The 16,162-nt window shown below is 45.4% G+C and overlaps 1 protein-coding gene across 2 annotated transcripts in view; it reads right to left on the bottom strand.

Moving 5' to 3' along the window:
• Ctnnbl1 (catenin beta like 1) overlaps positions 1 to 16,162 on the bottom strand; it is a 155,191-nt gene that overhangs the window by 8,673 nt on the left and 130,356 nt on the right. For both annotated transcript variants that reach the window (XM_042694653.1, XM_042694652.1), the window contains exons 14-15: positions 2,361 to 2,498; positions 2,064 to 2,136 (exon numbers count right to left, since the gene is read on the bottom strand). In XM_042694653.1, coding sequence (XP_042550587.1) covers positions 2,064 to 2,136; positions 2,361 to 2,498 — 211 coding nt within the window. The remainder of the gene's footprint in view (positions 1 to 2,063; positions 2,137 to 2,360; positions 2,499 to 16,162) is intronic.

Below are 16,162 nucleotides of genomic sequence, written 5' to 3'. Positions count from 1 at the left end.
TGTCTCACTGATAATAATGATAATTACCATGACATTTCTGAAAATTCATGCTAGCCAGCAGTAACTGAGAACTTATTAAGGGTCAAACATTTCCCATATGCTGTGATCATTCCTTGAATCCTCCATAATTCTATGAGGCATGGAGACCTGGATCTCCTACCTGAGGTAACAGGAAATAGCAGAATCAGGATGCAGACCCTGGCACTGTTCACTTGGTTATGTGTGTAGTTACTGTTCCTTTTCATTTCACACCTGCAAGGAGTCAATCTAGCCCAACTGCTCATCGTAGTAAAGGATAGAACTAGGGCCAGAGAGACAAAGGTCTGGATGTGGTCCCCCAGCCCATCTGGGATGTAAATGTGGCATGATCAGTACTATGACATCTAAACCTACCACATCTTTCTGTCTGTGCTTTTCTCTAGTTGGTGCCTAAGTGGCCTGGGGGGTGGGAATGCACTGCAGATGGAGTATAGTCTAGGGCCACTGAAGCCAGGGCAGGTCTAGCCAAAGACCCAGCAGCATTTCGGGACCACTGTGGGTGGGCAGGAGATGTGGGATGTTTATACTGGCTGAGCTCTCTTTCTTTGTTTTCTAGCAAGTGAAGTGTTGGGGTCCACAGAGCTGGTGGAGGTGGGGCTGGGACCCCAGGCAGGCAGGCAGGCAGGCAGGCAGGCAGGCAGGCAGGCAGGCAGCTTTCTATCACACCATACTGTTTAAAACACTGCTTTCCAGATTTTTACAAATCTAGTTGTGACATTCTTGTTTTCTTTCCTTCTCTTTTTTTGCAGTTAAAAACTAGAATTTTTAAAAAATTGTGAGCATAGCATACAGAGGGGTTACAATTACATGAGCAAGATAATGAGTATATTTCTTATCAAGCATCAAGCATTGTTGCCTCCTCCTTTGTTTCCCCTTCCCAACCCTTTCAATCCCCCCCCCCCCCCCTCGCCAAAGTTGTAAAGTTCATGTTTCTTTTTTTTTTTTTGGGTCTGATCGTGGGTCCTGAACTCTGTCCCTCAGCTCTTCAGCTCAAGGCTAGGGCTCTACCACTTGAGCACAGCGCTACTTCTGGGTTTTTTCTTTTTGCTTATGTAGTGCTGAGGAATTGAACCTAGGGCCTCATGCATGCAAGGCAAGCGCTCTACCACTGAGCCACCTTTTTTCGACATAATGATTTGTACATCTCATTGTTGCAATGGGTCCACCTGTATCCCTATTTAAACAATTTGTTTTTTCCCTTCCCCTAAAAAACTAGAGTCTTTGTTTTGCCTTTTCTTTCCTTAAGTTTTTTTTTTCTGGTCCTGGAGCTTGAACTCTGGGCCTGGGTGCTGTCCCTGAGCTTCTTTTGCTCAAGGCGAGTGCTCTGCCACAGTGCCACATCCAGCTTTTTTGACTAGTTTATTGGAGAAGAGTCTCATGAAATTTCCTGCCCAAGCTGGCTTTGAATCATGATCCTCAGATATCAGCCTCCTGGGTAACTAGGATTACAGGCATGAGACACCAGCATCCGGCTTCTTTAAAAATTTTTAACAGTTGGGCACTGGTGACTCACGTCTGTAATCCTAGCTACTCAGGAGGCTGAGATTTGAGGATCCCGGTTCAAAGCCAGCCAGGGCAGGAAAGTCCATGAGACTCTTATCTCCAATAAACCACCAGAAAAACTGGAAGTGGCGCTGTGGCTCAAGTGGTAGAGTGCTCGCCTTGAGCTGAAGAGCTGAGGGACAGTGCCCAAGCCCAGAGTTCAAGCCCCATGACGGACAAAAAACAAAAACAAACAACCTCCCTTCCTCCCCCCACCTCCCAAAAAAAAAACCCCACAAGTATTTTTGAGCCTTGGTGCTTCTCACTTGTTGTGTGCTTAAGTTCTGGGAATGGAGGGGCAGGGGCAAGAAACAAGGTTAGTCTCCCTGGTTCTCGCACAGATGACTGGCACAGCAAAATGGTTTAGACATTCCCACTTTGAGAACCTCCTATCACCAGGAGTGCTGACAGGGACTCGGCTGGCAAGCACCCTTGTAGTTTCCAGTTCCCCAAAGCCTGAAGCCCAGGAGCGTCTGACTTACCCTTGATGATGTGCCTGACAATCTTGATAGAGCTTCCCCGCATATTCAGGATCTGGTGAACACGCTGGCGAATCTAGGAAGGAAGAAAAAGAAAGAGAAAAAGGATCCTGTATTCTGGTAGAAACCAGATTACAGCCTTGGGATTCATTCACTGCCTCCCCTGCAGCAGAGCCCACAGAGTGAAGGAATTCCATTCAGGAGAGGAGTGTGGATTCACTTCCTTCCTCAATCTCTACCTACTTAAGTGGCTAGGAAGGAGGCAGGAGGGCCAGGTCCATCCAGGAAAGCCCCTTGTACCTGGGGGACATTGGCATTGCAGATCTCAGCCATGATGTAGCAGATATGCTGGAGAATGAAGAGCCCTGCGTCCAAGCGCCGGAGGTAGAACTCGTCCTCCATGTCGTTGTCTATGATCTCTCCACGCCGGACTATGTCCTAGAAACAAAGAAACACTGGGATAAAAGAGGCAAAGAACAGCCACAAAACACCAACAGCAAATGGCATACTACAACAAAACCAACTTTTGTTCTGGAACTCTTCATTCTTCATGTACTGCAGAAATCTCAGAAGTTTTTTTTTTTTTGTTGGTTGTGGGCCCTGAACTCTGGGCCTGGGCGCTGTCCCTCAGCTCTTCAGCTCAAGGCTAGGGCTCTACCACTTGAGCCACAGCACCACTTCTGGCTTTTTCTGCTTATGTGGTGCTGAGGAATTGAGCCCAGGGCCTCATTAATACAGGCAAGCACTCTACCACTGAGCCACCTTCCCAGGCCCTCAGAAGTCAAGGTTTAAAGTCCATTTCTCCTCTCATAAGTCAGGGCCAAGCCAAAGAGAACCAAGCCTACATCCATTTCCACCAACTTATCCTCAGGTTTATTTCATTTAAAAAAATGCTTGACACATAATAATTGCAAATATTTATGGGATACAATGTGATACTACATGGACACAGACTATAATGACCACGTGAGAGTAATTAGCTTCCTGAAACATCATTTCTTTTGTTGGGAAGCCTTGAACTCATTCAGTACTTTATGAAATATTAATAAATTATGAACTACACTCATCCTACTACAATGCTGCACCACAACTGACTCCTCCTTCTAACTGTACTCAGGTCTGTTACCCCTTCCATTTCTCCCCCTCCTGAGCTTCTTGTGACAACTCTCCTCTCCATTTGCTTGTTCTTTACTTTTTGGGCCTTTATATTCATAAGTAGCCTTTCTTCAACATACAGTGGACTCTGTTCCCAGGTTACCCAGGGAAAAAGTCACTCCGGAAGTCTTTTTGGTGCCCAGGCAGCACCGAGGGTACCAGAACCCTATGTGTGTAACATGTATCCTTTTGCTTATGTTTTAACAGCAGCAAATGTGGCAGTTTTCCCATTGTACCTTGCAAGTCCAATACCCTCATATGTTCAAGCCCTAACAAATGACCAGTTTCTTCTTTCCCTACCCTCCAGCACTGAAGATCTACCAGATTGTCCTTGCTCTTCTTCCTCTGCAGGAAATGTTGCTGATGTTTCTGCTTCTTCTTTTGGAAATTTAAAAGACTATAGAGATGTAATTCAGATATATGCCATTCATGTAAGGTATGCAAACTTAATGGCTTTTGTGTGTTCAGATCTCTGCAGTCATCATGCAGTCAATTTTAGAAAATTCCTTCACCTCCTTACTCCCCATCTCAGGGACTACTACTGTTCTGCCTGGGGAATTCTTCTCCCTTGCTGGACCCCCCCGCCCCCCATTGCCTTCCTGTACATGGACTTGGAGTATCTCTTTAAGTTCATACCCTTGGCCATAAAGCCTTTTCCTGTTGCTTTAATAATAGCCAACATTTACCTCAATTTTTGAGAGCACCCCAGACAAGCCACTCCATGACAGGACCTTTTCCTCACATCGCTGCCACACCAGTAAGTGTGACATCTTCACGCTAACATCTTTCATGTCATCAGGCTGGTCTCTAAGCCCCAGAAACCTGGCAGGGCTTGAATATGGTTTGTACCCAGCTCAGTAAATGTCCATGCAGTAAATAAGAGAAAAAAGCCATCGTGTTTTGGTCCCTGAGCTGAAGTGAGGCCTGAGAAGTGGGGACATCACAGTGTGCACACACACTGGCTGAGCCAGAGCAGCAGGTGCTCAACCATGCTTCCAGTGACAACAGCCCATTTCTTAATTCCGCTGGTATTTTTATGGCCATGGTTCCTTCTGACAACCCAGGCTCTGTCACTGACAGAGCCCCTGGGACACTGCTTTCCACTTTTCTGAACTGGAAGGACTTAGCACAGTGGTCGTCAATCTCCAACAAGAACTCTTCAGAGACTACTTAGTCTCAGATAATGCACTCTTTTATTCGCCCAGGGGGCCAGCCTGGAGCAACACAAGCTACTTTTCATCTCGCCCCTAAAGGCCTGTCTGTGAGGCACAGAGGGCTGCAGACAGCCAGGGCCTACTCTGCCCAGCCTACGACCACTACCACCACCACCACCACCACCACCACCACCACCACCACCACCACCACCACCACCACCACCACCACCACCACCACCACCACCAATTCTTAGTTTCATTTAGCAACGGCCTTGGTAAGCTGGTAATTGAAATAATGCTCATGAGGTAATCTTGGAGCGCTAGCCTGATGTCTGAGCAGTTTAAAAGACAGAAAGGCCTCTTCTTTTCCCATTACCCATCATTGTAACTTCTACGTGGTCAGCAGCAGGGGTGGGGACACAACACAGGAAAGGTGGGTTACTTCTGACTGTCATGCATACAAAAAGCATTCAGAATGAAGGCTTTGTAGTTTTCTACATTGCTACAGTTTAAAATGTTATTATACCTAAGTGTCCTTACTAGCAAAGTTAAAGAGGGCAGGGAAGGGATTATTAATCCCATTGCACAAATTAGAAACTAAGGCACAAGGAGGTGGAATTGCTCGTAATTACATAATCACCAGTTAATAGAAAATGGACTTCCCAAAGCACAGGACTCCTGTCTGCTCCACTTCTGATGTGGAAATGCGTACCACAGTGCAGAGCATTTAGAGTCCTGGCCCTACTAAGTGCTTGTAGCCAGAATACCAAACTAAGCATGAAGTTAAGGCAGGGAAAAAGAAAAAGTACAAAGAAAAAAAAAAGGGTAAATGAGGGTAAGGGAAAGCCCTTATCTTGGTTACCCAAGTGCTAACTGTCTAAGGAGGTCACAGAGACACAGGAAATTAGAAAAAGACCAGAAAGTAAAGGGATGTAGTATGTATACAGGTTAAAAAAATAATTTACCGGAGGCAGGGGGATAGCTCAAGCCTCGAATGAGGACTGCTTCAAAACAAATAACAACATTTCCCCACCCTATAAGGAAAGAAAGATGGAAAGAAGGAAGAAAGGAGGGAGGGAGGCACGGAAAGATAGATCACAAGCAGCAGGTGCTGATCAGGGCAGGTTGGCAGGTATCCTGGAAGAAATGACTTTTGGTAAGGCCTCGAGGCTCATGACACAGCATGCAGGAAGGCCTGATAGCTGTGGTCTCCCTGACATCAGGGGACAAGCTTCATACCTTCTACACATCCTGTTCACTAGTGCCCTTTGCCCTAGCATGACTGCACCTCCCCTGCCTTTTCTGGCTTAATTGTCTTCCCTGTTTCTCTATCACAATATATTCAGTCTAACACGTGGTGGTCCTCTTATACAGATCTTTCCCTGAGATCTGCTAGCAGATACAAGTCTCCGATCTTTCATGCCCAGATCCTGGGTTTGTACCTCACACAGCACCTCCCATGGCCTGCTTTGTACTTATGATTCTGATGTGTGCTTCCCTCCTATGTGAAATATTTACTGTCAACTGGGTTAAGGGAAGCTGAGTACTAGTGTGGACTCACTAAGAGGAAATAAAAGGAAGTCAGTGGGGTAGGGCACAGTTATTGAGATGGGAAGTCACCTTTATTATCCACTGTTGTTGTATTGTATGTGTATTACAAATTAATTAATGAACCTCTGGCTCCTTTTCAGGATTTCCAAGACATCAGGAAAGAAATTAATCTTGGAGTAAGGACTTGGTATGGTTCTTCAGGTATCTTTAAGAGAAAGTCTAAGGGTGTCTGAGACTCTCAGACACTGTTAGTACAATTCAACTGATGCCTTTGGTTAGGATTCAGTCTCTGGAGAATATAAAAGTGATAGGAAAGTTGTGAGAATTAAAAGATTGTGACAAGCCTCTTCCTAGTCTCTATCTTTCTTGGTGAAAGGTTCCCAAACTAAGTGTTCAAATTATCTGATGGTTATGCTCTAGCTGTACATGGTGGACCTGTTTCTCCTATGCTACAAGGATCCCAATGATAGCAACTGACCAAGGAAGCAAGTGGGTTTTTAAGTTTTTGGGAACTGCTAGGGACCAAACCCAGGGTGTCTTGTGAATGCTGGGAAAGTATACTCTAATACTGAGAAATACTCCCAAACACAGTCGGGTTTTAAAATCAACAGTGCAGCCCATCCTCCTTAGCACACAGACAATGAACTAATCATGAAGTACTTCTCAAAAGTCTCTCCCTCCCAGTCTCAAAAGAGCCCCTGACAACACCAGACCATGTAGATAGATAAGGAACTTCTCTGGACTAAAACGCAGAAATTCTGCCACCCAGTTCTTCTGTAAGGTGGAACAGAGTACTCATCAAACAGATCAGATCCCAGCTTTACACTAACTCTCTAGTGTCCTTAGGCAAGTCAACCAACTTTCCTTGGCCTCAGTTCCTTTGCCTGGAAAGAGAAGCCTGAACTAGCTCAGGAAAGGCAAAGAGGGATGTGCCTAAGGCCAACTCTATTCCACCACTTGTCTGCAGAGATGAACTGGAAAAGAGCTGTGAAGCAATATTGGAGCTGGGGGAGGGAGGTAAAGAGCCCTGAAATCAATTATCATGACCACCCTGACTGAAGGATGGCAGTGGAAATGTGCTACACTTGATATCATACTCAAGAAGGTTCCTTGTGGCTTTGAAAATCTGCAGCAAATCTGGGGCCGAGGCACCTTTCTCTCCAGAGGTAATGAGTTTCTGCCTGAACACAGGCACATGGATGGCTTTAAGCCGATAGCTCTGACGATCAGGACAGCCGCTGCCAAACATGCCTCAATGCACTGTCACTTCAATGGGACTTGGTGGGTCAGCACTGATAATTTACTCCTCTTCTCATCAGTAAATTAAGCCTCCCAGCAACAGGATGCAAGTCCTCGGTCTGCTGTTACACTGGACAGGCCATTTAAAACAATTAGGGCAAACAAGTCCAGTGCTCTTCAAAAGTGAATATGGTTAACAGAGAATAAAAAAAAATTACCAAGAATGCAGTGACCTTAAGGATGTGCATTTATCTTATAGGCTGGATTGTGTTTGAAACAGAAGAGGAGAGTTATGGGTTCAAGAGAGTAGTCCACAAGTTAATTCATATTCTCAGTCTCCTCTGAGGGTGGCTGTCTTGCTGGCAGCTCGGCATTTGCCTGGTACAGCAGGCACTGGCACCAAGAGTGCACAGTAAATATCACTTTCAGATTTCAGAGATGGAAAACTAAGACAGCTGACATGACTACCACTCATTCAGGTAGTGGCTTGAGGAGTAGAAAATGCTTCCTTAGTTTAAGGCCTTTTCTATTCATCCTTTTGCTCTCAGCACAAGTGGAATGAGAAGAATAGTAACATTTTTGAGTCCTTTAGAAGGTGCCAGACCGTGTACTATTTGCATGTTTCCCCACAAAAATCTCCAGAGGTTAAAAAAGCCCAAAAACTTCCAGAGGTAACAACTATGACTATTTCCACTTTTCAAATGGGAAACTGAGGCTTGAGAGATGAAATCTCTCTTAAGGTCACAAAACTCATGGTGAAGTAAGTGGTGGAGACAGGACAGAAGTGCATAAATTTGGTTCCAGGCCTGTGTTCTTTTCATAATTCAGAGGAAGAAAATGTCTTAAGTTTTATGGCCCTTTTCCAGGATTAACACATGAACAACTCAAGGGGATATTTAAAAAAATATGCCACACATAAATGTAAGGTCATCTAGTTTCTTGTCCTACCTCTTTCCTATAAATTGAAGAAACCTAAAAAGAAAGGGGAGAAAAAAACCCAGACTGCAACTAGATCAGAAAACTCCACACATAATTTGAGTTGAGAAACAAAACACTCTGATAGGTTTTGTTTTGCTCATTTCATAAGAAAGGCTAAGAACAAAAACTTAAGCTGGGCACTGGTGGCTCACGCCTGTAATCCTTACTTAGGAGGCTGAGATCTGAGGATCACAGTTCAAAGCCAGCCTGGGCAGGAAAAGTCCATGAGACTCTTATCTCCAATTAGCCACCAGAAAACCAGAAGGCACTATGGCTTAAGTGGTAGAGTGATCGACTTGAGCTGAAGAGCTGTGGGACAGCACCCCGGCTCAGAGTTAAAGCCCCACGACAGACCAAAAAAAAAAAAAAAAGAACAAAAACTTAGATGGTAATTCAGTGAATGGTGCAGTGAGTAGAACAGATTGCAATTCATAGCAGCATCAGCCTGTTTGGGGGCTGCTAAAATAAACAGATTCATCTCCAAAGATAACATGGAGGTGGTATGTGTAGCATCAAGGTGCCATTACTGCACCGTTGTATGTGCCTACGTGTGTGTGTTCCCCTCCCTGCCACATCTCCACTTTAAATGTTAATCTGTCTTGGGGAGCTACCAAACTGCCAGCTTCCTGTTCTTCCTGACTCTATCTCTCCTGGCAGTCAGCTGCAAGCCCTCCAAGTGAGCATGCGATGTCATTTCTAATCTGCTCCTGGCTGATAGAAGGGGACGGCCATAAGGGGCTTCTGTGAAGCCATTATGAATCCCTTGTTTCAATAAGAGAGGACATGACTCAGCCAAACATAAAGCCCCAATGACAACGTGGCCACTGTCTATAGCTGTAGGCCAGAAGTGCCCACATCCAGAGATACCAGCTCCTTTTTCAATTCCAAAGCAATGGGAGAAAACTTAACCATGGGGTGGGGGCATGGTGGGAGAGAGGGGAAAGGGTGATGGGGGGCACCATCTCCAGCCAAATAAAACCTTCCCCTAAAGCTCCTAAAGTAGGAGACTATTCGAGGAGGATCCTAGAGACTGTCTTTGTCAGGTGGGGAAATGGAAGCTGGAAACCCAGTAAAGAGATTTTGGGGGGAATGCATAGATGATCTCTCTAAACCTCTGGGACTATCCCTTTGCTCACAGTACAGAGACTGACTATACATCAGGCCACTTTAACAAATGCCAGGTTTTTACAAACCTTATTAATGTTCAAATGACCCTGCAATAAAGCTATGATGAAAAGTGGCCACACACTGCACACAGAGCAAGGCATCTTCCCCTATGTACAAATCATGTGTGCCAGATGTGGCATTCCACTTGGGCTTTGGCCTCACAGCTCAGGCTCCTCTTATAGAACCAGGCTACCTTCATCACAGGGCTGTATCTTCATTTCCAAACAGATTTAACATCTGCTCTCTAAAAAACAGCACAGACTGCTCATGTGAGGATCAACAATATATAAGCCAGTCTTGAGAGATTCAGAGCATCTTTGATAGCAGTTATGACCAGAAAATGATGTTGAAGGAGCAGAAAAAGTAAAATCAGTCTCTCCTCGAAGTTGGTTAGGGGGAGAGACAGACAAGTGTACAGGCCCAAAGCACTTGTAAGAATAGCTATGACTTATGGTCCCCTCCCTTGTGCCAGGAACTATGCTAAGTGATTTAAATATATTTATTTATCCCCCCAAACCCTCACAAGGTAAGTACTAGTATTCTCATCTCCTCACAGGTGAGGAGACTGAAACAGGGGAGGCAAAGCCAAGAGTTGTGACTGCAGCCTGGACCCAGAGTTCCTCATCTTAAGGGGAGGCTTATGTGCAGAGGGTGTGCTCAAGGTACTGAGGTGAGGAGGGGCCCAGGGAAGACTTTCTGTAGAAACTGGTCATGAACAATACCAAGCATGCTTGGTACATGGCAGACACTCAACACCCTTACTGACAAATCTGTGTGCCCAAACCCTGACAGATATGGAGGGATCAGCCAGCTGTAGGAAAGGACTGTGGCAGAGGTGCTGAAGAAGTATTCCAGGCAGAATAAATACAGTGGGCAGATGTCTAGCAGGTTTGAGAAAGTACCGATTCTGAGAGGCACAAGAGCAGAATGTTTTTTGCCTATCATGAGGGATGGGGCTGGCAGAGGTCAATGATAGGGTTTTGCCACTGAAGCTAACACAGCACCTGTGCTTCTGTGTGTGGTGGGGGTGTTGCGGGGGGAGTGGTGGAAATGACTTCCCATTTTAGACACTCCTGGTTATTGTGTAGAGCTAGAGACACTAGTTGGGAGGGTGCTGCTCTAGATGCCAGCTGCCTGAAATAAAGAGCTGGCAGTGAGGTCAGGAACAGAAGACAGGCTGTAGAGATGTAATTTGTAGCATGGATGCCTGGTGGGAGTAAACAGATAGTGCCCAGGGGCCGAGTTGGTCAAACTGGTGAGTGCCCCAGTGTTGGAGGAGGGGAAGAGACTACCCAGGGTTCAGGCAGCAAGTCTAGGTTTGGACTTAGTGAGCCCGTAGAGCCCTTGCTGGTGTCCAGGGGCAGCTGGCTCTGAGTGTGCAGAGATGTAGGAGGTCCACAACATACTCTAGTCCTAGCAGACCCTGTAACAGGCCTGGGAGGTGGGAGATGAAGAAGCAATTAGCTTCTCTGTTGAGGACAGAGGGTCAGAAAGGCAAATGAGTGCCTCAACTCCACACTGCAAGGCAAATGACAGATGTAGGTCTAGAACTCAGGTCCAATGACTTCTCTCAGTAGAAGAAAGGATGACTGTGATTGGGAAGTGGGTAGGAAAGAGGCAGGAAAGGGTGAAAGGACACAGAGTCAAAACTGTGATGTCGGGCTGGGAAGGTGGCTCAGTGGTAGAGCGCTTGCCTTGCATGCCTGAGGCCCTGGGTTCGATTCCTCAGCACCACATAAGCAAAAAGAAAAAAGCTGAAAGTGGTGCTGTGGCTCAAATGGTAGAGTGCTAGCCTTGAGTTGAAGAGCTGAGGGACAGTGCCCAGGCCCAGAGTTCAGGCCCCACGACCGGACCCAAAAAAAAAAAAAAACAAATAAAACCTGTGATGTCAGAGAGGGAGATAGGAGAAAGGAAAAAGCACCATGATGTCTCTCTCTCCCGATCCCTACTAGCTTCTCTACTGGCAGTGAACTCTGTTCTGGTGAACACATGGTCTGAGGACATTTAGGAATGACTCTGTTAGAGAAGAGCTGAGAGAAACTCTCAGCGGGATTCTCTTTATAAAAGCTTGCCCAGGAAGCTTCCAGTACAGTGAGCAGAAGAATCAATGGCAGCCACACTTCACTGTCTGAATCCTCACCTGATGCTTCAGAATCATGCACCCTCCGTGTTCATGCCTGCGATTCACCCCCTTTCAGACAAATCTTTGCGTGAGTTCTGTATGCGGAGAAAACGGTCAAAGCCTGCTTAAGATATCATATCCTGTGGGTACGGCCTCATTACAGAGTCCATCTTTTTCTTTCCAGGCAAAAGACAGGAATGATTTAACTGTGGCAAAATTAGTATGCAATTTGTAAGTCATTATGGTGCGAAGTATGTGGTGAGAACACTTTATTGAATAAACCTGCTGAGTATAATTTTCCCAGGAACTAAGAAAGAAAAACCTCTTTCCAAGGCTCCCCTCCCTTTTTCAGAAATCCCTGCCAGCATCTATCTAATTATGTCTTATTTCTGACAGCCAGAAGCTGAGCAGGCAGGCTCCGCACATTTAACCAACAAGGATCTTAGTATTTTCTGGGCTTCAACTTGTTTTGGGGAGATTGGTGAAACCTGCTGAGACAAGCACCCTGGATATTTACTGATCGCAAGGACTGCTGCATACTAGAAGAATTACATAGCCTCTAAAAGTTCAGGTCACAGAATGGGCAATAGATAAGGTAATCTGACTAAATTATATGCTTGTGTGAATTACCATAGTGAAGCCCTTTTCTATAATTAATACACACTTAAAAGTGGAAAAAAGGATAAGATAAGCTATAATGGAGGCAGGTATCAGTGTGAGGGGCAGGGCCAAAGACAGGATGAATGAAGGTGACTATGCTCTAAGTACTCTACACACCTGTGTGAAAACAGAACAATGAAACCTGAAATTGTTTTAAGAAAGGGGAGGGAGATGGAAGAGGGAGATGGAAGGGGTAAGTTAATGGAGTACACTGTATGTATGGAAACGTCACAATGAAACACCACTTGTAAACTAATATATGCTAATAAAATATTTTAAATTGTTCAGTGCATGAGGCCCTGAGTTCAAGCCTCAGTATGGGCACACACACATACACAAAGTTCTGGTTAGATCTTGTTAAGCATGAGCCATAAGGTGTTTTGTCATATTCATAGACTCTCAAGACATTGAACAGTCAGGCCATGACTCAAGATGTGGACTAGGTACAGATGGGTGCAGTAATATGGCTGGGGTGGGGAAGCTATCTACTCACAGCTGGAGACTGGGAAAGGCTTGGCTCTGTGGTCCACACTTCTCTCAACCTTCACTCCTGGAATGTAACTCCTTTCTCCCCTCTTCCCATGGGGCTTCTTACCTACCACTCCTCCTTTGTTGTTTTCTCCCTAGACAGGCCTGATTGGTGTCTTTTAAGGATCAGGATCAATGTGACCCCCAATCTTGTGTGTGTGTGTGTGTGTGCGCGCGCGCGCGTGTGCATGCCAATACTAGGGCTTGAGCTCAGTGCCCTGTCCCTCAGGCCTTTGCCTTCAAGGCTAGCATTTCTACCACTTGAGGCACAGTACCTCAGAGTAATTTATTAGAGATAAGAGTCTCATGGAGTTTCCTGCCCAAACTGGCTTTGAATTACTACCACTATCTTCAGATCTTAGCTTTCTGAGTAGCTAGGATTATAGGCATGAGTCACCAGCCCCCAACTTGTCCCTTAACTTTTTTGCTCAAGGCTGATGCTCTACCACTTGAGGCACAGCTTTACTTTTGGCTTTTTTTGATGGGTGAATCAGAGATTAAAGTCTCAAGGACTTTCCTGCCCAGAATGGCTTCGAGCCTTGATCTTTCGATCTCAACTTCCTGAGTAGTTAGGAGGATTACAAGTGCCTAGCCTGGCTCCCAGCCTTTAAAGGATAATTCATACAACAGCTGAGGGTGATCCTTATTGCTCCCTCTAGCCCGCCACAGTACCACATGCCTGGACTCATTCTTCTTTTTAAAAAAAAAAATATTTTTTTTATTGTAAAGATACTGTACAGAGGGGTTACAGTTACATGAGTCAGGTAATGAGTACATTTCCTACGGAGCATTGTTAACCCCCCCCCCCTTTGTTTTTCCCCTACCATCCCTTCCTGCCCCCGGACTCCCTCCCCCCCCCCTCCCCGGCAAAGTTGTAAAGTTTGTTTCCAACAGTGTCTTGTACTTCTCATTGTTACAATGAGAAACTGTATCCGTGTGTCAGCATTTTGTTATTTCCCTCCCCTTCCCCAAATTAGAAAAATGTATATATATAAGATGCAGGGCACCAGAATCCAATACAGTGAAAACAGAGGTTATACCATGGGGAAAAACATACAAAAGAAATAAAAAATATTACATAGTACACTGTAAGTATGTTAAAAATAACAGCAACAAAATAACAACACAAAACCTCTTGTGTCCCTATCTTGGGGTTCATTTCCCTTAGCATCATCTTATATGGTCATATGTACATAGCTTTTGACCTTTTCTGCTTGTCTTAGACATATACTAGTTATTTGGGCTCATTCTTTTACTGGCACTTCGGTGTTTTGCCCACAGCCAGTGACTGGCACAGTGCCTGGTCAACATTTGCCAAATGACTGGAATCTTTGCAGTTTTCTTGGTCAACTGCAAACCACAGACATTTGTGTTATGCCCAGAGAGATTCAAGATTCAAGGGGAAGGGTACCTCTGAGACACTGACAATGTTAACATCTGACCCTATAATCTAGTGTTTGTTGTAGACTTGGTTTAGTATACATACAGGATATTTATTCATTACTAATCTGATGGCATATGCCATCAAAATGCCTGAGAATTAAGCATTCCATTCAAGTAGTTCAATTCATAAATAATAAAATAATTCATTCAATTATTTGCTGAGGTTCCAGATGGTGTAGCGCACCAAAACTTAATGTGGGTAAGGTGGGGTGAGGAGACAAACTGTTTGTGACTGAGAAGAGAGGACTGCCTGAGGGAGAGGTGAGAAGGAGGTTGTGTTGTTCTGAGTCACTTTACACCTGTGCTGTGGCTTCATCTGCCAGGATGGAGCTAAGAGCTGCCAGCAAACACTGCTCACGGATGCACCCCACCCCAGCTCTCTGAGCAGCACTGTGGTTGCTGAGCACTAATGGCTTTGGAATGTTTGCCAGTGCCCAGCAAAACAACCTTGGCATCAAGGAGGCAGATGTTTGTCAGGGAATGGCAAGGCCAGAGCCTGTGGCACTCAGCCACCTGGTGAATGCTGGGGGAGCAGTGCTAATCAATTTCACCCCCTTGTCAGTGCTGATAGTAGATAATCTTTTGGGAAGGGGGCCAAACTACCTAACAGCTACATATAAGATGCTCTCTCATAACCAACTCCTCATTCTTCGTCTCCCTCAGGACAAAGCCTCATCCCAGACAAAGTACCTCTATTCTGCTGGAGTAGCTGGTATGATGGCTGTGCCCAAGGAAAGGGGTACTTGGCTCGCTTAAGAGTGACACAGGAATGTCAGCAGAAGCCAGAACATCTGCCATCAGCAGCAGCTTCTACTTACTGAGCAGAGACACTTTATACTTTGTGGTTAGTCATTGAATTCACTGAAATGGAGGTATTATAATTCCCATTTTGCTGATGAGAAGACCAAAGATTTTAGAAAGGTCAATTCAACTGTTCGAGAGCTTAGATCAAGAGCACAGAGCACCCTAGCAGATCATACTGAAAACTGCAGTAGGGCTGAAGCTCCAATGGCCTCATGGCTGCCCACACAAGTCAAGGGGAATTTTTGTTTCTGATTATCATTTGGACAAAGAAAAAGTATACCTTACTCTGGTACTTCACCAACCACTCAGTGCCTCTTATGTTCAAGTTACTGTACAAGGAAGAAAAATGGAAAAGGAACATTTCATCAAAGGAATAAAGCAGAGGAGTGGATTGTGCACTGAAAGAGTTGGATATAGAACATGCTAGGTAGGCTCTGAAGTCCAGCTCAGCATTTAGAGACTGCTTTTTATCTTGCAGTGCTATCTTTGTATGAAGGAGAAAGTCCCAGTCAATCAATTCAATCAATCAGCAAACATCTGAGCACTTCCAGGTATAGAGCACAGGAAAATCACAAGAAGGAAAAACACAGTTATTATCTACTGGTCTTTGTAAGTGAAGGTGGAAGGCTGGACTGGAAGAGATAAGAGAAGCAGGCCACAGCCACACCACAGGGCCTGGCACCCAAGCTGTGGTATGGCTGGAGGGCAAGTGTAAGAGCTCTGTTCACAGCTGGGGTGGGGGTGGGGGTGGGTGCTGCAGGGGGCTCTCTCACCCTGGAGTATCCAAAGTCTCACAAGTGTCTCGTTAAGGCAAGAAGACCAATTAGAGAACAGTGATCCAGCAAACCAAGACCACAGGGAAATAAGGTTTCCTACATACTGTGAAAAAAGCAAGGAAGGGAACACCAAAGACTGAGGAGTGTCATGTAGGGAAGAGAACAGAGATTGGACATTAAAAGCTTGCCCTGATTATCAAGTATGATGCTTATAGAAGTGGAGATGTAAGTGGGGGAGAAACACAGACACTGGGGGTGTCTCACAGTGAGCACAGCCCCATCACAAAAACTACCAAGGCTTACTTCTTCAATGAGTCTCAGCACAAGAAAATGCACCAGTCATGTTGGACCCTAGGATGTCACCTGGCTGCAGCCATGTGGGCCTCCCTTCTCTGGTTTCCAGTGTTATATCTCATGAGCAGGGGAGTTGACTTTGAAGACTCACTGCTTTCTCCCAGCTCTTCTACCCTGGGTATGCCCTGCCTTAGAACGCCTCCCTCAGAACAACATGTTGGTGTCACCATG

The sequence above is a fragment of the Dipodomys spectabilis genome, unplaced genomic scaffold (assembly GCF_019054845.1).
Source record: "Dipodomys spectabilis isolate Male_0828 unplaced genomic scaffold, ASM1905484v1 ptg000175l, whole genome shotgun sequence".
In the NCBI taxonomy this organism is placed as follows: Eukaryota; Metazoa; Chordata; class Mammalia; order Rodentia; family Heteromyidae; genus Dipodomys; species Dipodomys spectabilis.
This window is presented reverse-complemented; position numbering and strand designations above follow the sequence as displayed.